The following is a 27,066-nucleotide window of genomic DNA, read 5'->3' as shown; positions in this document are numbered from 1 at the left end:
TATCAGTTAAATCTGTACTATGTGTTGGATTTTGATGCTAATGTACAAAAAATATCCTCTCTTAAGACAAGACATTCCACCTCTGTGACCTGCAGTATTCCTGTTAAATACTTCCTTTTTGGTTTTCCTGTATGTTTGCTCTTTAGACACTTTGTTGTAGTTGCACTCTGCATGTTGTCTGGCCCTATAGGGGGAAGAATTCACATCCATGTTTTTGCCTTCATGTTTGTTTTTGTTTTCATAGGCGAAGCACATATAATCACCTGAGTAGCTGGCTGACAGATGCACGAAATCTCACTAATCCCAATACTGTGAGTATTAAACGTCCTCCTTGGTGTTTAATGTTTTCACGTCAGATTTTTGTGTGGGTCTTTTTAACCCTGTTTTTGAGGTATTGTGTACAGTGTACTTTGACTTGTGTCTCTGGCTTTTCGCTCTGTCTTTCTTTTCCACCCATATCACTGATACTTGTAGTTCATTACCTGTGATTTTTCTCCCACTTCACTATTATGACCACAGTCTAAAAGTTGATTTTTTTTTGTTTTGTTTTAACTATCTGCTGATGGACTCGCACTTTGCATACAGATGATCATTGTATTTTCGCCTATCTGCTTGTTGCTGCTAAACCACCCCCCACCCCCACCCTCCTTCCCTTTGTGGCAGAACATCTTGATTGTCACGTTCAGTAGAGGCTTGTAAACTCTGTACCTACTTTTTTTAGGAGATATCTATGGAGTCATGTTTTCCAGGTAACTGTCATACCATTTTAGCGTATACACTTGGAGCGAGCTTGTTGTGCTTAGTAATTGTTTTAGTTTTTGTTCACTTTCCACTCAGTTAATTAAATGACTTAAAACATCTTTTATACATTTTCTTTGACACCTTCACTCATTTGTCAGGGTTGCCAACTGTACTAGAGAACACACAAAATGTTTTTTTTTTTTTTTTTTAATTAAAATGTAAAGTTATTAGTTTCCAACTACAGTTCAAGTAAATAGCAGTGCATTAAAAAAGTGAATAAAGTGAAATATTTTTAACAGCTTTTATTTCCATATTTCAAATGTAGTGGAAACATTAGACATTCAATTCCAAATCAAAGCATTATCAGTGTTTATCATGTCTGAATTTTTCTTTTACAGGAAGCAAACAAAAGGAATATTAAACTGTTCAAAAACATTGCAGTGTCAACATTTTTTCTCTTCAAACTCAAATTACACTAATATTTACTTGCATCTAGTTTTCTGTTTCAGCATATGGCAACATCATTTCTTTTAAGTATTGTGATATATATTCAAACTGATCCATGATCCCTGGTATATGATAAATAGGCCCGACACTGCTGTATAATGAAACATCCCTATGCCATTTCTTTTGTGCCACCATGCTTCGCTCGCTTCTTCAGAGTGTACTATGGCTTGAATTCAGTACCTTGGGGATACAGGGGGTTGTCTGACATACTGTTGATGACCACTGGCCCAGAAAAAATAAAATACATTTTTACTCTCCATCAGTCCACAGAATGTTACACCATTTGTTTTTAGGCCAATCAATGCGTTCCTTGGCAAATTTTAACCGATTCTGCACATGCCATGCCATGCGTGTCTTGCCGATAGCTTCGATCAAACGTCTTTTGCCTGTAACGGTACTTACAGGTAATTTTAGATCATCGTTGATCTTTCTGAAGGTGATAATTGGCTGAATCTTTGCCTTTCTGACTATTAGTCTTTTTTTTCTTTTTTTTAACAGTAGTTGCTCATTTTCTTCTGCATGTTTCGGGCTTTTGTTGCCATTTTAAAGCATTTGAAATCATTTTAGCTAAGTGTTGTATTATTTGCTTCATTTGTTTATATGTTTTCCCTGCTCCAATCAACCTTATAATACTTACGTTGTTCCTCTAAACAATGTTTGTAACTGCTTTATAACAATGGGTGAAACATTTGCTTCCCTTCTTTCTTTTTAAGGACAATGAATGGCAATAGTTTTTTCACAGAATGAATAAATTATTTAATTATATTCTACACTATAATTATTTTGAACATACCCCTTTCAATGAATGAGTGAGTTACTCCGAACAAACTGTGTGCATGTCGTCACAGTTGGGTCTCTTGTTTTTCTATTACACTACTACATCTACAAGTAAATTATTTGCCATGCAGAAATATCACTACCACCAATAGTGGGTTCATCAAGTTACTGGTGGTGTTCTGCTAATTTGTTTTTACACAACTGTAAATCCTAAAAGCTCTTTAACACATCCCTAAAATATTCTACGAGGTGGCACAGTGGTAGTGCTGCTGCTTTGCAGTAAGGAGATTGTGGGTTCGCTTCCCAGGTCCTCCCTGTGTGGAGAGCGCTTTGAGTAGTGAGAAAAACGATATATAAATGTAAAGAATTATTATTATTATTTAGGCAGCTTAGTTTCTTTAGTTCCTGGACTCAGTCTTTTTCTGTTTATGAAGACCTGCTTTCATAATCTTTACTTTTGCTGTTGTTTTTGAGGTCTCCCCTCACACCCATTGTGTCTTTTTAAACTAATTTCTTGGATACTTCCATACCTTTGTCCATACATGTTTTTAATATGCCAGTGTTTTCATGTTAATTATTACTTGTCATCTGAGCATCTACTCTCAGGAACTGGCTCTGAATGATGTTTGCCAACTGGAACACAAAAGTAGCTCTAATGTTTGCTCAAATCAGGCTAATTCAGAATAACCAGCCAGATGTGTTTAAGACTTTAGAAGTAAAGCAGAGCCACTGAAAAAAGAAATAAACTGAATAATGTAAGCAAATGAAAGCCTTGGAGTCAAAGGGTGGTGTGGCAGGAGGGCTACCTGCTGTGTCACTGCTAATTTATTTTTGCATATCGGTGCCTCTTCTGACCAGAATTACCAAGATCTGGAACTAACCATGGCAGCAGCGGGTGCATTTTAAAAACCGTCCCTAAACAAGATATCTGTTTTTCTTTTTATTCAAATGCCTTCTTATATCTGCCTGCATCTTTATGTTTTTGTTACTGTCTGCAGTTGCAGGTTTACTTTTTCCAAAGAGCTGGAATTTTGACATCCTAAGAATTCTTTATATATACAGCAAAAATGTTTTTATGCTTTACTTGACAGTTGGCAGCCCTGACCAGAGCTGCATGTGTCTGTGTGTTCGTTTACAGGGTTCGTGCAACACTTGACTAGCAATGTAGTTCATTTAAATTAAAACCACAGACCGCACAACATTTGATTAAGTACTAATGCCAAAGGAAGTATACAGTGTGATATTGTTTTGGGAGTTATGTAAGCATTTCAAATATTACGGATTGTATTTCTCTCTGTGGTCTAAGACCATCTAGACAAAAGAATAGCATTTGAGTATAATTTGGCATCTTTATATTGGTGACCATTATTTTTGTTGCAGGTGATAATTCTTATAGGAAATAAGGCAGACTTGGATGCTCAGCGGGATGTAACGTATGAAGAAGCCAAACAATTTGCAGAGGAGAATGGCAAGTGTTTTTATTTTTCTCTGTAAAATGTTAGTACATTAATGTCTGATAATGTGTGGTTGGTTAATCACTTAAATTGGTTATTGCCAAGTTGCATTTTAATAAAGCATTTTTATGTCACTGTTGAGAGTGGTATGTTACATACACACATACAGACGCACGCAAGTTCTTTCTATCGAGAAGTGGATCGAGACTGTTGTTTTAAAATGAGTTCATCAAGAACACGGGGACACAGCTGGAAACTTAAGGGTAAATTTCGCACAAACATTAGGAAGTTTTTCTTTTACACAAAGAACGATAGACACTTGGAATAAGCTATGAAGTAGTGTGGTAGACAGTAAGACATTGGAGACTTTCAAAACTCAATTTGATGTTTTTTTGGAAAAAATAAGTGGATAGGACTGGCGAGCTTTGTTGGGCTGAATGGCCTGTTCTCGTCTAGAGTGTTCTAACGTTCTATGCCCAGAAGACATTAGTGATTCAGATAAAAACAAGCTTGCTGTTTTATTTTGATGAGAATTAAATTAACCTTAGGAACATGGGGTGAGATTTAAAAGTATCCATCTGCTGTTTCACAGCTGCATATTCTTCAGTTGCATCCACACTTGACATTTAATCTTTTTTTTTTATGAGAAATTGTTGGTCAAAACAAAGTCTTTTCTTAATAGGTATCCATTTGTTAAACAATTTATTTTAAGATGCTGCTTTAGGCTTTACGTTTTATATTTTTTCCATCATCTTATTGTTGGCTTCTTTGGTTTTTCCTTCAATCATTGAAACAAGTCTATTCTCTACAGGATTCATAGATAAGTTTGGCCCCTATGTATAAATACAGTATGTGATCAAGTATGAAGCAGAACAGTCAAACAATAGAAACCCCTTGACATCAGTTTTCTTTGATTTTAAGTTGTCTAGAGAGACGAGTATTGCAGGATTTCATCATTGTATTAGGGAGGGCTTGAATTCTATTTAATGCTTTTCACCTACCCACTGACCAACTCTTACAAACCTTTATGGTACATTGATCATTCCCTCCTTGTGGTTTCCTGTTGTGGTGACTGCATAGTATTGTACTCTGATTCCGTTTTATTAGGCTATGACTTGTGTGCAGGTAGAATACGTTCATAATTCATGGATAACAAGAACATTTCACATTATTTACATTTTTTTTCTTTATTTGCAGGGTTGTTATTCCTTGAAGCAAGTGCAAAAACGTGAGTAAAATCATTTTCCTTTTTAACAAATCATATTTTCACAGAGTTACAGTTTTAAATCATATGTGACTAGCATGATTGTCCTGGTAACATTTCTACAAGTAGCAGCAGTCACCATTTAAGTCATTATAGGAGTCACATAGCAAAATGTACTTGGTTTAACCAATGTAAAGATCAAATATATAAAACGTATTAGTCTTAAAAACACAAAATAGTATTTAAGTGACTTGCTAACTAAATGTAACAGCAAATCATTGTTTAGAAGTTGGGTACCTGGTGAAGAAGACGTAATAATGCCAAGTGTCATATAAGTCTGTTACACAACATGCGATTAGTTCAGCTCTGAAGTCAGTTATTTTGAAATTGTATTTGCATTACTGCAGTATTATATATGAAATACACTTGCCGTCTTTGATTTCTACAGATGGTAATCTAGCAGGTAACGTGAATCACACGATACGTTTGTAGCATCTTTCAGAGAGCAGCACAGAAACAAACTATTGTGCTATGCATGTGAATATTTTTCCTTTCTTCTCCTAATAGTGTCTGCATATTAAATCCCTGTCAACTTCTATTTGAACATTTTTTATTCAATAAAAGTTGGTGAGTTCTCAGAGAGCGAGAGAGACAGACCTATGCAATGTGTGTGTGGCTTTAAGTAAATTCCAAGCAAGCTCCTGAAGTGAGTCTTACCTCACATGAACTTATGACGTGATAGATTTGTTTGCATCTATCTGTGGTGTCTTAGTAATTGAGCTTAATTAAAATACAGTGGATGCAGAAAATATTCTGACCCCTTCACATTTTGCTATATTACAGCCTTGTACTAAAATCCTTTAAATTCATTTTTTCCATACATGACAAGAATGACAAAGTGAAAAGAGGATTTTAGACATTTTTGATCATTTATTAATTATCGGATGCATCCCACTCTACTGATCATCATTGAGACGTTTCAGTTTCATGCTGTGGGGTTTTATTTCAGCAGCTGGGGCTGAGAGACTGGTTAAAGTTGAGGGAAAGCTAAATGGAGCGCAGTGCAGCTTAATGAAAACTGCTCAGGACGTCTCAATGGGGCAAAAGGTTCAGTGAACTATAACGCTGGAGTGGCTTGGGGACAATTCTTTGAATGTCTTTGAATAGCCCAGCCAGAACCCAGACTTGAACCAGTCCAGTCATCTCTGGAGAGATTTGAAAATAGTTTGTGGTCTCCAGCCAGCCAGACAGGGCTTGAAAGGATCTGCTGAGACAAATGGCAAAAAAAAAATCCAAATCCAGGTGTATGAAGCTGGTCATGTCCTACCCGAGAGGACTCTGGGCTAAAGCCAATGGAGTACTCAGTAAAGGTCATTGTGATGTTTTAATTGATTTTTTTTAATAAATGTCAAATTCCTAAAATCTGTTACCACTTTGTCATTGTTAGATATTGAGTGTTGCTTGAGGTGGGGGGAAAATGAAGGAGGTGGTAAAGTTACAATTTTGTATTAGAATAAGACATATTTCTTACTACAGGTCATAATTTTTAACATACATGAGACAACTGTACATGCCACATTGTTTTAAAGGGCTTGAATGCTTGCTGAAGGTTCCTAAGTAAATGTCATCTTTTATCACTTCACAGTGAGCTTCATATTAAGCCGTGATTGTTTTGGATAACTGTTTTAAAAATTCTGTGTTATTCAGGGTTTGATCTTTACCAGCAGTCTGCTAATTTTTATTTTTTACCCTTGTCCTTCATCCTCCATACAGAGGAGAGAATGTGGAAGATGCTTTCTTAGAAGCAGCAAAGAAGATCTACCAAAACATTCAGGATGGTAGCCTTGATCTAAATGCAGCGGAGTCAGGAGTGCAGCACAAACCTTCAGCTCCGCAGGGTGGCCGGATAACCAACGAACCACAGCCCCAGAGAGAAGGGTGTGGCTGCTAGTACCCCTCTCATGCCAGACCCGCCCACCTCAACGTCTTCTCCAGTGTGCTGGGAGGGTGGAGGGTGAGCATAGCTGTTTAAGTATGCTGTGCTTGCCCTGTCTGGACTCTTCCTCACCCCACCTGACCTTGACCCTCACCCAATTCCATTCACAAGTCCATCTGTCTAGGTTTTCAAATGGAAGAAAATGTATTAAAAATTAAAAAAAAAAAAAAAAAAAAAAAAAAGCTGAAACTCACCACTGAGACATCAATAACATTTAACTAAAAGGTAAAAAAGATATGCAGTTCACTTTTATTTCTTTTCTACTTAAGTGGATCAGCCATAAAAAAAAAAAAAAAAAAGTTTAAAAACAAGTCAAACAGAATTAGATTTAATATGGCAGACCTCTTCTGCATGGGTTTAATGTATGATTTTAAATATATATATATATAATATATATATATTTGCAGTCTGTTCCTCTCTTTACTGTGGTGGTTCCAGTTCAGTGGCCAGGAACGTCCAAGTTGACTGCTTAAAATATTTTGGCAGGCCGTCTGTCTTGAGGAATTGTGTGGGCATCTCTGACTTCTTTAAACCTGACCAAATTCAAAAAGAACTTCACAATCCCTCCCAGAGTCCTTTTTTTTCCACTTATAGCGTGAATTGTTTTAAGGTGAAGGCAAATAATTTGTTCCAGACCAGTATGATTTTCTTTGAACCTGAAGAGCAGAAGATAGTAGGCCAAGAGTGAATGGGCTCTGGAAAGGAAAAAATTAAAAATATGGGAAAAGTATGGAGAGGATGACAGAACACGGGATAGAAGAGCATTTAGAGCATCACTACACGTTTTTCCTGGAAGGAGGCCGACTGCAGCAGGTTGTGCTTTGTGTTGCCCGTGATGCCAGCCCAGGAGAAATACATCTGTGAATGAAAGGCCATCATCTGTAGTTGTTTTTCAGCAGGAAGTTTTGTTGTCTTTTTTTTTTTTTTTTATAAATTCTTTTTATTTGCTACTTGCGCTCCATGCTAACATTGCACACATTTTATGTATAAAATAAACATGTTTTACCTTTAACTTACTTACCGGAGTCCACTAATAGCATTAATGACTTACAAGGTTGACTTTCTTGAGGGTGGTTTATGCGCAGGGGCTGGGGAGACGAAGTGTTTTTACACGAGTGTGACCTTTCAGTATGACGATGGAGCTGCCATCACCTCTGGGCTGCTTTGGTTTCGTGGCTGCATTAGACCACTTACAGGCCAAGCTCTAAACTGCTCATGTTTGTTTTGAAAGACGCCTTTACGGGGGGGACGGGGAGGGGGGACTTGATTTACTAGCAGCAGACTTCATGGTCAAACATCAAGTGGCTCAGGCTTGTGCTTGATGTCATTTTTCACAGGTACAGCCCTGCAAACAGTAAGGAAAGTGTTTTGAAATGTTTTTAACTTGTGGCAGGGGATTGTGTTTATTTGTAGTTGGTCGCAGGTATTTGTATTTTTCACATATTTTTGTTAACGGATTCCTTTGTCCTGCTCATCGAATCTGGCCTTTGTGTAAAGCTTGTGGTGTTAAACAGGACGCTATTCAGCTTATCTGATTTTTTAAAACGTCATGAGTAGTAAGGCCAGTGTGCTTTTTCACCTGATCCATGGTGGCTGACTGAACGGTGACCCAGAGTGGCTTACAGAAATATAAACTCCTAGGATGGCTGATTTTTAATGTTTATTTCATATGTTCAAAGGGTTAGATAGAGACAGAGAGAGGTGGATCACTACAGAAGCTGCACTTGTGCTCATGGTGTTGAGAGAATAAGGCTGGACATTGTGATTTGTATTGCAGACAGGGCAGATGGGATCTCCCCCATAACACTGCATTGGCAAAACTGAGCTGAGATGATGTGGAACAGAACCTGGGCTGGGAACTTCTCTTAAGAGGAGAGAATAAGACTTTTTCCTAATGTGCACCTAATTTTTGATGAAGTTGAGATATGAACGTTGTCTCTGCATCACACAGGTACAGCATGTGGTTTTCCCAAGACTGGGCAGTGTATGTACAGTTGACTGATAGACGACAGTAAGCATTGCAGTTCCACCACTACGCTCTGAACCAGTGGCAGGTAACGTGTGGTGTGGTGGATTTGTACGTTAGGTAAGCCGCTCTAAAATCGCCTCCACTTGCATCAAGTCGTGTTTACTTTCACCAGCCACCCGGTGCTTTACAAGCACTTGATCCTTCAGGAATTCTCCTCGATGTTCCTGCATTATGCGATGGACAGAATAAGCTTTCCAAAATGGAAAAGAGTCGGGGGCAAGGGTTATGCAGCTGGGAAGAAGAATGGGCTGGACGAGACACAAAAAACAAGCTGGAGCTGTGTGGGACTCCTGCTTCAGGTCATTAACAACTAGGATGCCCAGCTGCACTCTCTTGTGAGCACCCATTTGCTGTGAATTCTGGACATTGTCTGGGCAGGATGCTATTAACTGGTGCCACTTAAGACGTTTGACAGAATTAACGATCTCCCCTTTAAACTGGCAGTGGTGGAGATGGCGGCCTGGCGTAGCGTGATGCTCCTTCTTCAGCTTGACCCCCTCACTCAAAGGCTGCGTAATGTTTGGTTCTGAATGAGAAATCCCAACTCTGCACTTCTTCACAAGCTCTTCAACTTGACACTAAAACCAAGCAACCTTGTGTGTTTGTGAATGTAGATGGACGAGACCTCAGCGGAAAAGTGAATGTCTTTAAGCCAAAACTGGAATCTGCATAACGTGTGACGCTGGGGTACAACGTTGAACCTTCTCTGTTCGTCTCGCTAAGTGTGTGTGTGTGTGTGTGTGTGCTCTCCATTTTAGGAACGTCACATGAAATTTAATTTAGGGGCTTCACGGTTTATATGTTGCACCACATCACAAAAGGATTTGCTTAGGGACCACTGGCTGCCAACACAAAAAAATATGAGATTTGTTTGTTTTTTTTTCCTTTTCATTTTTGGCCGAGTCAGACTCTTACACTGGCCTTAATGTCTGTATTTCTAATTTTATTTTATTTTATTTACTTATTTTTTCCATTTCAAATTTGTGTGGAAATTTAACTCCTAAACTGCTTAACAGTTGGTCTTGTTATTTATATCTGTGACAACAATACTTTTCTTTGGACTGCTGTACTTTTCATTTGATGCAACAAAATGCTATTAATCTGAATATTTGTAAATAAAGTACCTGTATCTAGATTATGCTGTTGCAGATTTTTGGGGATGATGGTGCTCTAGGAGGAATCGTGTTTATTTAACCTGCTGTTAATTTCTTAAGGGTTCTTCATTGTGGTTGCAACCACATGAGCCAAATGTGTACTCGTCACACTGCGGCCTGTCCACAAAAATGGAGGCCATCTGCCAATTAGATGCCCAAAACCAGACGTCGAGATAAAAACAAAGTCATCAGTCCAGGTAAGTTGTCACTGATGAGGTGGCTCCTGACAAGAAGGGGCAGTGGAGTCCATCCTCACTGGCCTTGTCACATTTGGGTGCAGTGCCAGCTCAGCTCAGGAAGGTAAAGACCTACAGAGGGTGGTGAAGGTGGCACAGGATGTGACTGGCGCTCAGCTGCCTTACAACACTTAGGCAAATGGAATCATTAAAGAGCTCACTCCAGCCATCCCACCTGCACTTCATACCTGGTAATCCCCCTGAAGCCAACCATATTTTCTCCTGGCCAGGAAAGGCTTGGGTTGCTACTGAAAAAGGTGTTAGTGTGACCAGCAGGGGCACTTAAACTGTGGTCTGTGTGCAGATCACGATACCTCAGTGCAGTGACGGGGACACTGTGGTCTTAGAAGGTCCCCGACCATCCTCTTCCAAAAAGAATAGATGATTTCCTGATGCCCATCAAGGCCTTGTCCATTTTGCCCCCCAAATCATCCCCTAACTATTTCTCTCTTGCTCTCCTTCACCGCTTAACAACTAATGTGTGGTGAGTGTACTGGTGAAATGATGGCTGCCATCACCTCATTCATCATTACTGTCCCTGTGAGGTGCTTCGAGTAGCTGGAAAGGCGCTATATAAATGTGATGTCTTCATCTCTGCACTTGACCACTGGCACTTGCACCGTTAGATTCAGTGACAGTTTACACCCTCAAGTTGTAGGTGAATTGAATGGGAAATCATAAGAATTAAAATACTAGAACATAAGCAGTGTGTATTTACAGTCAAGTCCATAAGTATTTGGACAGGAACACAATTTTCATAATTTTGGTTCTGTATGCTATCACAAATGCAGAAATCATCATCTGATCATGCATTGCTGCCAATGGACGTCAGTCACCAGTGTTTATTGATGATATGACTGCTGAGAGAAGTAGCAGGATGAATTCCGAAGTGTAGAGGGCGCTATACTGTCTGCTCAGATTCAAACAAATGCTGCAAAACTGATAGGACGACGCTTCACAGTACAGATGAGCGAAAATATACTGTGACGGCAAACCAAGTGATTTACAAGGCAAAGAAGTGGAATATTCTTCACTGGCCAAGTCAATCAACTCAGCTCAACCCAGCAGGACATGCAGGTCACTCACCGAAGACAAAACTGATGGCAGAAAGTCCGACGAACAAACAGCACCTGAAGACCAAGGCATCACTGGGTTGGAAAAGCAGCAGTTGGAGATGTCCATGGGTGACAAGACTTCAGGCAGTCATTGACTAAAAAGGCCTTTCATCCAAATATTGAAACTGATGAGCATATTTAGGATGATGTTAAGTTTGTCCAAATACGTTTGAGCTCATGGGAATGGAGTCTGGTTATGGCAAAAAAAAAAAAAAATGGCAGTCATTCCTCAACGGTTCAAACGATATTTTTGGAAAACCCCTCGAGTGAAAGCTGAAAGTCTACACTTGAATCATATCTTGATTGCTTTGTCTCAAATCCAATGTGGTGGTGTACAGAGCCAAAATGACGAGCATTGGGTCACTGTCCAAAGACCTCTTTTATCTGTCTGCTTCATGCTAATTATGTCTTGTCAGATGTTCAGAGGAGACAAGCAAGTAAGAATGTCATCGTACTGAGCACACATAACAAACTCGAAATATTAAAATATGTTGTTTTATTGTTTGATTACAAATTTCTTTGAACATTATAAAAAAAATTCACATTTGCAAAAAAGAAAAAACTGTAAAAGGCAAAGTGGTAAACTTGGCTCAGAATAATTTAAACAGGTAAGATTGTTATTTACATTTTTTTTAAACCTTTCCAAAAAGTGCAGTAACTGTAACCAGTCAAGTGATAACACAACAAGCATTTTTTTAAAAAAAACATGAAGCCCCCCCCCCCCTCCCTTAGTATTCTGCCTCCTCGCCTGGCAAGTGGAGTTCTGTGTGGCAGACGAGCTCGTGAGGTAGCGGACCGGCGTCCCTTTGGGTTTCGCGTAACACGACTTCAGCTCCACTGTGTGATGAGGTGTTGACTTTTCCCTAAACGAAAAGATGAAAACATTCGGCGTTAGGCCCACAGCACACGTTACGACACAATGCTTGGCTGTTTGTGATCAAAACTTAAACCTAGAAAGAGAAAAGAAAAAAGCCCACGTCTCTGAAGTAAACACCTGACGACAAAATGACAAACGCACTGATTGCACTACAGGATTGTGGGATACGTGTAGAGTCGTTTTCTAGAGCGCCCCCGTGTGTGCTGCGATTTGAATGACATCATGTTGTGCCCGACGCCGAGGACGGACTCGGTCATTCCGACCACAGTGACGATTATGTGTTAACTGCGCCCCCTAGTGCAAGCTCTTCGCATGTTTACGTTGAGTGCGGTAACTGCAAGGCTAGAATTGATTTCCAAAAATAACAAAATAATTCTTGTCACTAAACTTTCTGAATACTGGTTAGAGAAAGAATGAAAAATTGGTTTGCTTTTATTTCAGGTTAGGAGTCAAACATTACAAGTTACATAATGTAAAGCGACAACCCCCTCGTTGAAATGGAGCTCTGGAGGTCCACAGCTGGAGTCCACTCAATTTGGTGGTCGCTACGGTTTTGCAATAAATCCCGTGGCTGGCGGCGTAATCATCCGTTTCTCTTCCCGTTTCTGTCAGTGTGCACATGCCCAGTGCAGGCAAATTCATGCGTGTTTTTGGAGGTTTTATTGTGGGCGGTGATTGCTTTTGTGTAACAACGGCATTTATAAATGAAAATGTAGTCATGTGGACATGGCCAAAGATTACGTGCTTCTGTTTCAACACAGTAAAATGAACAAAAATAAAAAATCTGTTGTAGCTAAAAACGAGGCATAAAACATAAAAATTAAACGAGACAAAAATGTCAAATGGTGTTGCGGAGAAGCGTTTACTGACTCACCAAGGCATGGACCAACTTAGCGGAGCTCTCACCTTCGTCCCTCCCCATCACTCAGTTACCCACAAGCCCACCTGTCGTCATGTCAGTTCTTTAGCTGACACTGTGCAGGTGCTGAGCTTGAAGCGGCTGGAGCTCAAAACACTTTCATGACTGATTGTCATTTTAAATTCAGCCTCATAGCAAGACGCAACTTACTGCTGAAACTGCAACACGTTTCATATATTCATTCTGTCACAGGGATTTTATCTGTAACGTTTATATTCTGTTTTGATTTAGTTTGACAAAAGTTCCTGGTGCGATTTTCTTTCTTTACCCAACGCCGTGTGGCGGCGTCACATGAATGCGATCGTCCAGCTGATGATGCCACGGAATATGGCGGTGGTTACTGCAATGCGTTAGCCTTTGGTAGATTTTCAGTGTTTCAAAACTCTCCCATTGTGTGTGTTGTGATGTGATATTTTGCATAAATTTAATAAATATTTTGTATGTCTTTATTTGTAACTTAGCTAAAACTAAGTCAGGAAAGTGAATTTTATGACAGAGTTGGGGGGAAGTGCCTTAAACAAGTTCGGCTGATGTTTCTCTGAAGTCTCTCAATCCCCATAGGAAAGCCAGGCTGCCCAACTGGCAAACTTTACCTTAACATGCGGTTTGGGGGGATGGCAGGTGTGAAGATGTTCTGTCCCCCCATTGTTCTGAAGTATAGCTGTTTGGAACTGGCTTGTATCACAAGCCTTTAAGTACCACGACGTCCTGTTGGCTCTAGGGGTTGGACAGAACATCTATAAATTTGCTCACTCACTCCCTCTCTGTCTTACCAAACTGATTCATGAACTGAAAAGGACAACACAATGAAGAGCACAGCTTGGCGGCCATATTGAGACAGGCATGCGGCCTGTTCTGAAGAAAACTGACCACCAATGAGGACTTAACAGGAGACATTTTAAGTAACTAACAAGTCTGTGTGCCGCCTGAAACTACACATCACCATTTATCAGGTTGTATGGTTGCCAATATTTAAATGTACTTTGCATATTGTTACTATTTATGAATATTATCAATAATACATTGTTTAAATTATAACTTAACTCCTGTTTGTCTTTTACTACACCTAATTGCCTGAGGTTATAACTGTAGAAGGGAAGGTGGGCAGAGGTTATATACTATAATACCTTATAAACTGAGAGATTTGAGGCATTCTGACAAAGGCTACACATTAATAATACAAAAGGGGAGAGTCGAGTAAAATATTACTATTACTCTACCGAGACAAAACAGTGTGGTTAGTTTTCTTTACCAGTAGGCCCCAGCGTTTGGGCTTCACTTCATTTTGCCTCTAACTTTTGATTCATGTCATTGCCACTTTGGTTCTTGGTTGCCTGGTTATTCTGACCCCTTCCGTGTCCTGACCAGATCTTTGCGCGTTTCCTGGTCTGATCCCATAATGATTACGAGATGTGTCAGTACTTATTTAATACCTCAACATCATGTTTTTATTAAAAAAACGCTGACTTGTGCTCCCATTTATGCCTTTTGGCCACACTACCTCTGAAAATGGTGACTTTTCAAAATGTTCTCCAGGGCCGCCATTCATCTCTGAAAACATCGGCTACGCATTTTGGCACGGATGTGTGAAAATGAAGAAGTTTGAAAATGCAGATTCAGATTGTGCAGCGATTGGTTTGTGCTTATTACACCCTTCCCTGATTGGTTCCTGCTCATTACAACATCTCATTCCCTGATTGGTTACCCTTCACGGAAGTCCCGTACTTTAACATGAAGGACATTCTGTAGATATGATGTTTTCCATGGCGCTTGTTGCGTTGCCTGCCTGTATGTATCTAAATTGCATTTTATACAATCTGAATGTTGCATACATGCATAAAAGGCGAGTAATTTAGTGAGGGGGGTCCAACTGCAGACCTCCGCTCATCACCTGGCTTACTTGATTCGATTCTGATAACCCTCCCCAGACCCTGATCTTAACATAATGTAAAGCGACAAACCCCTCGCTGAAATGGAGCTCTGGAGGTCCACAGCTGGAGTCCACTCAATTTGGTGGTTGCTACAGTTTTGCGATAAATCCCGTGGCTGGCGGCGTAATCATCCGTTTCTCTTCCTGTTTCTGTCAGTGTGCACATGCCCAGTGCAGGCAAATTCTTAGGTCATGTGTGTTTTTGGATGTTTTACTGTGGGCGGTGATTGTTTTTGTATAACAACGGCATTTAGAATTGAAAATGTAGTCATGCGGACGTGGCCAAAGATTACGTGTTTATGTGAAGCAGGTCCGAACGAGCACTGCATTGTTACCTTTTATGTTTTCAGAAAGATCTGACGGAGATTCGATGGATTACACTTATACAGTCCTGCAATAAGACTTGAGATAATTGAGAAGTGTTTAGGAAATACACGACAAGTGTCTTATAAAAGTAAATCAGTTCTCTCAATCCCACAAATCCTTTCACAGTCTCCCACTTTTGTTCCCGTCGTCTTTGATCTACTGAAGTCCCCCATGGGTGTATGCTGGCTCACACCCACTGGGTTCGGCAGTAAAACTTAGAAAGTTTGTCACTTTTGTTGTCAGACATATCGAAGATTTATTTCTCTAAATAGTTTAAAAATAAATAAATATAAAATTCACAAAACGAGTGACCTGTCACCTTGGCCCCCAGGAGTAGAAATGTTGTTATGTACAGTTGGAGTGTTAAGTGAAGTTACGCAGCCATACCTGTGTCTTGGTCAGGGCTGGACAGCACATCCAGGCTGTCGCTGCTGGCGTCACGTGCTCTCCCACTGTGGGGTCTTTGGCCGTCCGAACTGAGAAGCTGAAAGAGACACAGTCACCTTTTATTAAAGGTTCGACACCCGGTTTCCTCCTACAGTCCAAAGACATGCAGGTTAGGTGGATTGGCGATTCTAAATTGTGATTGGTGTGTGTGTGTCCTGTGGTGGGTTGGCGCCCTGCCCGGGACTGGTTCCTGTCTTGCGCCCTGTGTTGACTGGGACTGGCTCCAGCAGACCCCTGTGACCTTGTGTTTGGATTCAGCGGGTTGGAAAATGGATGGATGGACTTTAAATGGTGAGATATTCGAGGGACTCGATCAGAGCCACCAAACTATGAAGAGCTTAGGCCTGCCTTGCCATGAGAAGTCTAGTGGGCAGCTGCAGCTCTTTACAATTAGTATGGACTTGACACAAATCAGCTGAATTTTTGTGAAAATGATAGACAACACCTTGCAAAGAATCCCAAAATACAACTTGGCCTGTAGAAGAGTTTCTATGGTGGTATAGCACCGCTAAACCAGTCTGAGTTGCGCTCCATCACACTACACAACGGTTCCATTCATTTTCGGTTGTAGCCCTCATTTACATAATCTTAGCTGGCCGTGTGATGAACCTGTGGCCACCAGTCACGTATTGTGACATCCCCAACGACTCCGTCTCTGCAACTAGCCACGCAGATTTAACTTTGCTACAAGTCATAGCTGTGTTTTTGGGGACACATACATTTGTGAGAATTGACGGCCAAAACTCCCACGCAGAGACAAACGGAATCAGATCTACAAGAAATACATAGAAGACCAAGAAACAAAGGAAAATGGGAGTTCTGGACCACATGGAACGGGTAGTATCACTGACACATAATGTAAAGTGACAGCCCCCTCAACGAAACGGGTCTATGGAGCAGCACAAATATATGTTTCATCTTTCATCTTTTTCATACCATGACAGAACAGAAAAAGAAAAAAAGGTTCTCCATGTTGATTGTGTCGACCTTGTGCTGTGCAACAGGAAGTCTAAAGCTGTGCTGAGATATTGAGAGGAAAGGTGACGTGTAATCTGACGTCCCCCGTGATTCTTACTTGTGTAATCTAAACAGGAAATCCAGCGGCTGCATTTGTTAAGCATGACATGCTCTCCGGCTCCAAGCAGAAAACGAGCCTTGTGTGTGCCCAACTGTAGCAATGCAAATGGCTGAAAGATATGTCAGATATCTAGAATGTTCTACCAGAGAATGATCTACCGCCGTTCACAAATAATACGCACAGCATCATTTTCAAGAACACAGCCAGCGTTACTCCAGCACTCTGAAGGTACAGGAACTTATTTACATGCAACTTCCATTGCAGTTCTTTTCACAGGATGTTCCTGAATCTTCTAGACATCTCCATTTTACATGCAGCTGATGTGGAAGCTCTTGCTTCCTTCCATTGGCGAAGCACAAGTAGAGATGTTGAGTGCTGCCTCTAATAGGCCTAGCAAGTATGAATATGCCCTGTAATGGACTGGCACCCTCTTCAGGGAGCATACCTGCCTTGCAACGACTTCTGTCAGGGGAGACTCAGTGTACCAGAGAGCATGAAATGGAATGGATGGATGGATGGATGGATGGATGGATGGATGGATGGATGGATGACTGTCCCCCGGACACATGGTATACCAAGTCTGTCTTGCTCAGGGTGTCTTTTGTACCACATACAAGCTTCAACAATCCATGCCTGTTCATTTAAAATGTTCATTACAGTTTAAGGAAAGAAGAAAAAATGTCAAGCACAAGTCTATGTGTGTGTGTGTGTGAGTCCAAGAAGAACACAGCAGTCCCCAATACCCCCAGAAAACCAAATTGTTTTTGGCAATCTTTGTTCAGCTGAATGGCTTGCTCTCGTCTGGATTGTTCTAATGCTTGGATGGTACCCCTACAGACACAATCTATGATGTTTCAAGAAGCTGGACACTGTAAGTCCGACCGGCCCCTTAAACAGAGCAGCCTAAACTCAGTCTCCTTTTAATTGTCCTGTGGAAATGGATAAAGCCCTTCATGTTTGAAAGACAACTCACACTTGCAAGGATCGGCTGGCTGTGCAGTAAAAGCCTCGGCTGACAACAGTACCTTGCTGCGCTTCTGCATGGTGCCATCCCTGGAGAGAGGTGGGTAAGGCTCAGCTGAGGAGCCACTGTTGCCGCCGCTGACCAGGTTGTCGAGCGCTTCCACTTTCCTGCGCAGGCTGATGAGGCTTCCCTCTGTCTGTTGCCTGCGTTGATGCATGGCCTCCTCCTGGGTCCACATGCGCTTACGGAGCTGGGCCTGGCGATGGGAGAGAAAGTCAGACAGGTCAGGCTGCTCTTAAGGACTGCAGTGTGCCCAGCCCGACACACCACAGCACTGGATGGTACAACAAGCGAGAGGATACCATCTCAGTCCATCAAGCCCGTTTGTTTAGCTAATAGCTGAGCTGTACCAATATCTCATCCAGATCCTTCTCAAAGGTTGTCAGGGTTTCTGCTTCAAGTCCATGTCACAGTAGTTTGCTCCAGTGTCACACAACTACCTCCTGGCTTCAGTTTTAACCCTTAAACCGCCACATACTTGGTGGGGTTAATGCAGCCCTGGACGGCAAATCATTTTTTTGCTGCACTTTTTAAGGAAACGTCACAATTCACCAAGAAAAAGTGAAATTTTAATGGGACACCTGTTTTTTTTTCATGCAAAGATCATCACAATTACTGCAACACAGTGTCAATGAATTGTAAAAACTATAAAAAAAACTACTGGAACACTCTATTATTATATGTAGAAGGTGCAACTGACGCCATTGACGAGATTCAGTAAATGACCGAGCCGACTGCGCTTGAACTGGCTGCACGTGAGCACACAGAGGCCAACGCTGAGGACTGCAGGCTCGTCTAATCCCAGGGACAGGGATGCTGACCCGCTAGGGGGCGCCAGTGGTCATGAGCTGGCTGCTCAACGAATGTACGGCGCGGACTGATCAGCTCCTGCGTGCTGGCAAATTGCACAAGGAACTGACTATAGCCGGCTGTGGCGTTCAACGAATGTACGTCGCCGAAGATACTCGGCTCCAGCGTGCTGGCAAATTGCATTGGGAACCGACTATAGCCGGTGACGGCGGTTTAAGGGTTAAATGCACTTCCCCTTAATTCCCACCGATGTCCTCAAGTATGTGATTCACCCTTAAGCTGGTTCTACTTTATCAAAAATGTTCTTCTATACCTTACAGAAAAGAGGATCAAAAATAAAAAGGAAAATAATATAACTACAGTAATCCCTCCTCCATCGCGGGGGTTGCGTTCCAGAGCCACCCGCGAAATAAGAAAATCCGCGAAGTAGAAACCATATGTTTATATGGTTATTTTTATATTGTCATGCTTGGGTCACAGATTTGCGCAGAAACACAGGAGGTTGTAGAGAGACAGGAACGTTATTCAAACACTGCAAACAAACATTTGTCTCTTTTTCAAAAGTTTAAACTGTGCTACATGACAAGACAGAGATGACAGTTCCGTCTCACAATTAAAAGAATGCAAACATATCTTCCTCTTCAAAGGAGTGCGCGTCAGGAGCAGATCATGTCACAGAGATAGAGAAAAGCAAACAAATCAATAGGGATGTTTGGCTTTTAAGTATGCGAAGCACCGCCGGTACAAAGCTGTTGAAGGCGGCAGCTCACACCCCCTCCGTCAGGAGCAGGGGGAGAGAGAGAGAGAGAGAGACAGAGAAAAACAAGCAAGCAAAAATCAATACGTGCCCTTCGAGCTTTTAAGTATGCGAAGCACCGTGCAGCATGTCGTTTCAGGAAGCAGCTGCACAAAAGATAGCAACGTGAAGATAATCTTTCAGCATTTTTAGACGAGCGTTGGTATCGTCTAGGTGTGCGAACAGCCCCCCTGCTCAATCCCCCTACGTCAGGATCAAAGAAAGTCAGCGCAAGAGAGAGAGAGAGAGAGAGAAAAGTAAGCTGGGTAGCTTCTCAGCCATCTGCCAATAGCGTCCCTTGTATGAAATCAACTGGGCAAACCAACTGAGGAAGCATGTACCAGAAATTAAAAGACCCATTGTCCGCAGAAACCCGCGAAGCAGAGAAAAATCTGCGATATATATTTAAATATGCTTACATATAAAATCCGCCATGGAGTGAAGCCGCGAAAGGCGAAGCGCGATATAGCGAGGGATCACTGTACTTGTCTTTGAAAGCAGAAATGTTGTCAGCTGGTGACAATGACACTGAAAGGTACGAGGCCCTGTCACTTTTTAAACTTGGTGTAGACCGGACTCGTACACTGTGCTTGTTATTCATGGGTTTCTCAAGTCATTCTGTTTGTAGCTTTCACTTAATTCAAAATGCCAGAAGGATTAATACTGAAATTAGGAATGATGACCAGTCTTTAAACTTTTTTCCAGCTATGTATAGAGTTGATTATAAAATCCTCTTTCTCACATATCAAGAATTTAAATGGCTTGGGTCCAGCTTACTTAACCAAACTTTCATAGTGTACAGGACATTTTCAAGGTGCCAGTTTTCTAAAAGGCGGAGTGGTGGCTCTGAGGGTAGGGATCTGCTCTGCCAATCGGAAGGTTGCCGGTTTGAATCCCGTAAATGCCAATAGGGACTCTAACCCTAACCTTTGAGCGAGGCCCTTAAGCTGCAATTGCTGAGCGCTTTGAGTAGTGAGAAAAACGCTATATAAATGCAAAGAATTATTATTTTTATTAAGTTCCAAGGATAAATAAAACTACTAGGGGAGGCCAAGCCTTTTGTTACAGGCCTCAGACCTGTGGAATTACCTGTCTGTCATGTCAGCCACAGTAACAGAAGAAGATCTCAACTGATTCTCTGCCTTAAATGGCATAAACTAAATGTGGAAACAGCAATGATATTCAAAATCCCATATACTGTAAGGACCCATTGAAAAATGGGAGGATAAGAGCCAAGAGAGTTAAAAAAAAATAATAAAATAAAAATAAAAAAACTGTACTCAAGTCAGGTCATGAAACCAAAAGTAGTGGAATTGAAGACTGCCTCACGATAAATGACATGTAGGCTCCAAGAGATTAACAAGTGCAAGATACCAATAGAGGTGACAGACTAACATTTTTAATTTTCTGACAATTTTGAAACTTCAGTGTCACCTTGTTTTGATGGAGCTGAAGAAAAGGTAATTAGACTAAAGGCTGCAAAAATAATAAGATTCAATATATTTAGTGTTTAGCTGCCAATTAGTTGACCACCTATCAGGTCCAGACCTCTGTCTTTATTCAACTCAATTCTTCACAAGTCCTACTTGGATTTAGCCACCAAAACCCCAAAACACAATGGTACAGTGACCCAGGATGAGGGACAGGAAGGAGAAGGTGAGCTTCTCAGTCAGTCATGGCAATGCAAACTCGGGAAGTAGTAACTATATTTCTGTCATTATGAAGATTTACCAAATTGGCAGAAGCCTGAGGCAGGAGCTGCATGGTAACATGATACTCTTGACACATGGACCAAGATGAGCTGGGCATGGCTGTGGTGCATTGGATACCTTTATGTGTCCATCCATCCATTATCCAACCCACTATATCCTAACACAGGGTCACAGGGGTCTGCTGGAGCCAATCCCAGCCAACACAGGGCGCAGGCAGGAACAAATCCCGGGCAGGTCGCCAGCCCACCGCAGGGCACACACACACACACAGCACACACTAGGGACAATTTAGGACCGCCAATGCACCTAACCTGCATGTCTTTGGACTGTGGGAGGAAACCCACGCAGACACGGGGAGAACATGGAAACTCCATGCATGGAGGACCCGGGAAGCGAACCCGGGTCTCCTAACTGTGAGGCAGCAGCACCACTACCACTGCGCCACCATGCCACCCACTTTGTGTGTCTAATATACAGTGCATCCGGAAAGCATTCACAGCACATCACTTTTTCCACATTTTGTTATGTTACAGCCTTATTCCAAAATGGATTAAATTCTTTTTTTCCCTCAGAATTCTACACACAACACCCCATAATGACAACGTGAAAAAAGTTCGCTTGAGATTTTTGCAAATTTATTAAAAATAAAAAAATTGAGAAAGCACACGTACATAAGTATTCACAGCCTTTGCCATGAAGCTCGAAATTGAGCTCAGGTGCATCCTGTTTCCCCCGATCATCCTTGAGATGTTTCTGCAGCTTCATTGGGGTCCACCTGTGGTAAATTCAGTTGATTGGACAGGATTTGGAAAGGCACACACCTGTCTATAGAAGGTCCCACAGTTGACAGTCATCCCAGATGGAGGATCACGGGAATCGTGGGAAAGAGGGGTCCTTTCATCGGATTGGCTGGCCCAGCACTGTTTCAGCCGTGGAATGGCCAAATGGGGGAGGCAGCTTGAAGGATGAGGTCTCCAGGACTCTATACAAATCCAAATCTTATTATGGGATATATCATCTACTGTTAAATTCTGCTCTGTACTTCTAAAATTTATATTTTTTATTTCTTACTATATTGAGAAATTGTTCTGTTCTGTGTACTGCATTGTATTGTATTGACCCCCTTCTTTTGACACCCACTGCACGCCCAACCTACCTGGAAAGGGGTCTCTCTTTGAACTGCCTTTCCCAAGGTTTCTTCCATTTTTCCCTACTAGGTTTTTTTTGGGAGTTTTTCCTTGTCTTCTTAGAGAGTCAAGGCTGGGGGGCTGTGAAGAGGCAGGGCCTGTTAAAGCCCATTGCAGCACTTCCTGTGTGATTTTGGGCTCTACAAAAATAAACTGTATTGTACTGTATTGTATTGACAGTTCATGTCAGAGCACAAACCAAGCATGAAGTCAAAGGAATTGTCTGTAGACCTGAGACAGGATTGTCTCGAGGCACAAATCTGGGGAAGGTTACAGAAAAATTTCTGCTGCTTTGAAGGTCCCAATGAGCACAGTGGCCTCCATCATCCGTAAGTGGAAGAAGTTCGAAACCACCAGGACTCTTCCTAGAGCTGGCCGGCCATCTAAACTGAACGATTGGGGGAGAAGGGCCTTAGTCAGGGAGGTGACCAAGAACCCGATGGTCACTCTGTCAGAGCTCCAGAGGTCCTCTGTGGAGAGAGGAGAACCTTCTAGAAGGACAACCATCTCTGCAGCAATCCACCAATCAGGCCTGTATGGTAGAGTGGCCAGATGGAAGCCACTCCTTAGTAAAAGGCACATGGCAGCCCGCCTGGAGTTTGACAAAAGGCACCTGAAGGACTCTCAGACCATGAGAAAGAAAATTCTCTGGTCTGATGAGACAAAGATTGAACTCTTTGGTGTGAATGCCAGGCGTCACGTTTGGAGGAAGCCTGGCACCGCTCATCACCAGGCCAATACCATCCCTACAGTGGAGCATGGTGGTGGCAGCATCATGCTGTGGGGATGTTTTTCAGCGGCAGGGACTGGGAGACTAGTCAGGATAAAGTGAAAGATGACTGCAGCAATGTACAGAGACATCCTGGATGAAAACCTGCTCCAGAGCGCTCTTGACCTCAGACTGGGGCGACGGTTCATCTTTCAGCAGGACAACGACCCTAAGCACACAGCCAAGATATCAAAGGAGTGGCTTCAGGACAACTCTGTGAATGTCCTTGAGTGGCCCAGCCAGAGCCCAGACTTGAATCTGATTGAACATCTCTGGAGAGATCTTAAAATGGCTGTGTACCGACGCTTCCCATCCAACCTGATGGAGCTTAAGAGGTGCTGCAAAGAGGAATGGGCGAAACTGGCCAAGGATAGGTGTGCCAAGCTTGTGGCATCATATTCAAAAAGACTTGAGGCTGGAATTGCTGCCAAAGGGGCATCGACAAAGTATTGAGCAAAGGCTGTGAATACTTATGTACATGGGATTTCTCAGTTTTTTTATTTTTAATAAATTTGCAAAAACCTCAAGTAAACGTTTTTCACGTTGTCATTATGGGGTGTTGTGTGTAGAATTCTGAGGAAAAAAATGAATTTAATCCATTTTGGAATAAGGCTGTAACATAACAAAATGTGCAAAAAGTGATGAAGCGCTGTGAATACTTTCTGGATGCACTATAATTGAATTTCCACTTGAATGTTAATGCCAGTCATTAAGTGGTTCGGTAGTGAGGACCCTACTGGCTTATACTTGGATGGTAACATAGAGTGCTGCCAATACAAGGCCCCACCGTGGATTAACTGCAGAATATTCTGGAAAAATCTTGGAAAAAAATGCAATTTGTCTGCAAGGAAAAAAAACAAACAAAAAAAAAAAACTTGCAGGCGGCTATGCAAGCAGATACCACACGGGCCGGAGGACTCGACTTGAGTCTGCCAGAGAAGACGAGGAGAGTTAAGACATACCTTCAAGTGATCCTCTTGCTGTTGTAGTCGTTCCCTCAGCGCCTCACCTCGCCATTGCTCCTCCTGTAGAAAACAAAAAGCACAGAATGCTGACTGGTGCTCCGCAGGTCAGAGACAGACATTCGCTGTCATGCTGCTCATTTACCTCTAAGTTAAACAGGCCCAGCACTCCTCTGCTCTCAGCTCGTCTTCCAATTTCCAAGAAAGGATGGCTATTCTCCTTTTGGCTGCCATGCTCCGAAGACTCCACATCTGACTCCGGCTCCACCTCTTCTGGGTCACCATTAAACACCACCATCGCATTCCTAGTCTCCATTCGCTGGATCTTCTCCTCCTGGCTCTGAAACTAAGCAGTTAAAAGACTGTGAACCATGGCTACTGTCTGCAGCAAGTTTAAAAACATTAAAGCCAAATTCTCACAAAGATAAGCCAGACATTGGCAAAACCGAGCACTAGCTGTTTGCACTCTTAAGAACAACAGTGTCACATATCCCAATAAGAAAAACAACTGGGCAGAGTGGCTCCATCTATAACTGACCGTAGCAGCCTGGTTTGCTTAGGTACATCTTTAGATCATTTGTCACTATTGGTATGACAATGACTGTGCATCAAGATCACAACAAAATGTGAGAGAAGATACACCAAGGGCAAAAAAAAACACCACATAGACTTCTAAACATTAAAATCAAAATAATTAGATGGCCTGGTGAGCCCCGCAATTCTAAATTGGACCCAGTTACATGTGAGTTTTGGTGTGCACTTGAGTGGGCCTGGCACTGGTCTTTTGTGAATATGAACTGGTTTAAGTAGGTTTAAGCATGTCACATTCTGCCATTCTGATGCTAATGGATTTCAGAGAACTTTGGTCCTGGAGGTCCTCAGTGCATTCAGGTGTGTTTTCAACTCCAAGCTCTTAAGTAGAGGCCAATTATTACTACTGAAGCAGTTATGGCTCAAGCGACATCTATCTATGCTTCACTTTTGTAAACCCAATGGTTAAGATTCCCCCCATCTCACTCCTTTTATTAATCTTAAACAACTACATGCACATTTTAATTGTGTCTTCTTGTCATAATGAGCTACCAATTAATGAGAGGCAAACAATAAAAGAACCCACAGCTCACCATCTACCCCGGTTCTATTTACACTCGTGTGTGTTTCTCATGAAGTATTTGTTTCAATAAAATATTTGGAAAGTAATGGAAGAGAAGAAGCAAAGGTCTGAGCGTTTCTAATCTCCTCTGGCCCACAAAAGCAGAGTGGTAGCTCGGAGGCTAATGATCTGTGCTGGTATCTGAATGGTTGCCAGTTCAAATCCCATTACTGCCTGAAAGGATCCTACTCCGTTGGGCCCTTGAGCAGAACCCTCAACCTGAAAATTGCTCCAAGTGGTGCTGTACAATGGCTGACCCTATGCTCTGGCCTCCAAAGGGTCATATGAAAATACATTTGCCCTTCAAGGATTAATAAAGTACAGTGGTGTGAAAAACTATTTGCCTCCTTCCTGATTTCTTATTCTTTTGCATGTTTGTCACACAAAATGTTTCTGATCATCAAACACATTTAACCATTAGTCAAATATAACACAAGTAAACACAAAATGCAGTTTGTAAATGGTGGTTTTTATTATTTAGGGAGAAAAAAAAATCCAAATCTACATGGCCCTGTGTGAAAAAGTAATTGCCCCCTGAACCTAATAACTGGTTGGGCCACCCTTAGCAGCAATAACTGCAATCGAGCGTTTGCGATAACTTGCAATGAGTCTTTTACAGCGCTCTGGAGGAATTTTGGCCCACTCATCTTTGCAAAATTGTTGTAATTCAGCTTTATTTGAGGGTTTTCTAACATGAACCGCCTTTTTAAGGTCATGCCATAGCATCTCAATTGGATTCAAGTCAGGACTTTGACTAGGCCACTCCAAAGTCTTCATTTTGTTTTTCTTCAGCCATTCAGAGGTGGATTTGCTGGTGTGTTTTGGGTCATTGTCCTGTTGCAGCACCCAAGATCGCTTCAGCTTGAGTTGACGAACAGATGGCCGGACATTCTCCTTCAGGATTTTTTGGTAGACAGTAGAATTCATGGTTCCATCTATCACAGCAAGCCTTCCAGGTCCTGAAGCAGCAAAACAACCCCAGACCATCACACTACCACCACCATATTTTACTGTTGGTATGATGTTCTTTTTCTGAAATGCTGTGTTCCTTTTACGCCAGATGTAACGGGACATTTGCCTTCCAAAAAGTTCAACTTTTGTCTCATCAGTCCACAAGGTATTTTCCCAAAAGTCTTGGCAATCATTGAGATGTTTCTTAGCAAAATTGAGACGAGCCCTAATGTTCTTTTTGCTTAACAGTGGTTTGCGTCTTGGACATCTGCCATGCAGGCCGTTTTTGCCCAGTCTCTTTCTTATGGTGGAGTCGTGAACACTGACCTTAATTGAGGCAAGTGCGGCCTGCAGTTCTTTAGACGTTGTCCTGGGGTCTTTTGTGACCTCTCGGATGAGTCGTCTCTGCGCTCTTGGGGTAATTTTGGTCGGCCGGCCACTCCTGGGAAGGTTCACCACTGTTCCATGTTTTTGCCATTTGTGGATAATGGCTCTCACTGTGGTTCACTGGAGTCCCAAAGCTTTAGAAATGGCTTTATAACCTTTACCAGACTGATAGATCTCAATTACTTCTGTTCTCATTTGTTCCTGAATTTCTTTGGATCTTGGCATGATGTCTAGCTTTTGAGGTGCTTTTGGTCTACTTCTCTGTGTCAGGCAGCTCCTATTTAAGTAATTTCTTGATTGAAACAGGTGTGGCAGTAATCAGGCCTGGGGGTGGCTATGGAAATTGAACTCAGGTGTGATACACCACAGTTAGGTTATTTTTTAACAAGGGGGCAATTACTTTTTCACACAGGGCCATGTAGGTTTGGATTTTTTTTCTCCCTAAATAATAAAAACCATCATTTAAAAACTGCATTTTGTGTTTA

The 27,066-nt window shown here is 41.8% G+C and overlaps 2 protein-coding genes across 5 annotated transcripts in view; one reads left to right on the top strand and one right to left on the bottom strand.

Annotated features, from left to right (window-relative positions):
- The window catches only part of LOC114656927 (ras-related protein Rab-14), a 31,756-nt gene extending 24,895 nt beyond the window's left edge, over positions 1-6,861 (top strand). For all 3 annotated transcript variants that reach the window (XM_028808553.2, XM_028808554.2, XM_028808555.2), the window contains exons 5-8: positions 245-311; positions 3,406-3,493; positions 4,677-4,707; positions 6,457-6,861. In XM_028808553.2, coding sequence (XP_028664386.1) covers positions 245-311; positions 3,406-3,493; positions 4,677-4,707; positions 6,457-6,634 — 364 coding nt within the window. In that variant the 3' untranslated portion in view covers positions 6,635-6,861. The remainder of the gene's footprint in view (positions 1-244; positions 312-3,405; positions 3,494-4,676; positions 4,708-6,456) is intronic.
- A 4,831-nt stretch (positions 6,862-11,692) lies between these two features.
- cntrl (centriolin) overlaps positions 11,693-27,066 on the bottom strand; it is a 110,006-nt gene continuing 94,632 nt past the window's right edge. For both annotated transcript variants that reach the window (XM_051931951.1, XM_028808551.2), the window contains 5 exons: positions 24,236-24,436; positions 24,091-24,153; positions 17,856-18,050; positions 15,693-15,789; positions 11,693-12,076 (listed from right to left, as the gene is read on the bottom strand). In XM_051931951.1, the coding sequence (XP_051787911.1) occupies positions 12,042-12,076; positions 15,693-15,789; positions 17,856-18,050; positions 24,091-24,153; positions 24,236-24,436 (591 nt within the window). In that variant the 3' untranslated portion in view covers positions 11,693-12,041. The remainder of the gene's footprint in view (positions 12,077-15,692; positions 15,790-17,855; positions 18,051-24,090; positions 24,154-24,235; positions 24,437-27,066) is intronic.

Source organism: Erpetoichthys calabaricus, chromosome 9, assembly GCF_900747795.2.
Source record: "Erpetoichthys calabaricus chromosome 9, fErpCal1.3, whole genome shotgun sequence".
In the NCBI taxonomy this organism is placed as follows: Eukaryota; Metazoa; Chordata; class Cladistia; order Polypteriformes; family Polypteridae; genus Erpetoichthys; species Erpetoichthys calabaricus.
Note: the sequence above shows the minus strand (reverse complement) of the source record. Positions and strands in the feature narration are given on the sequence as shown.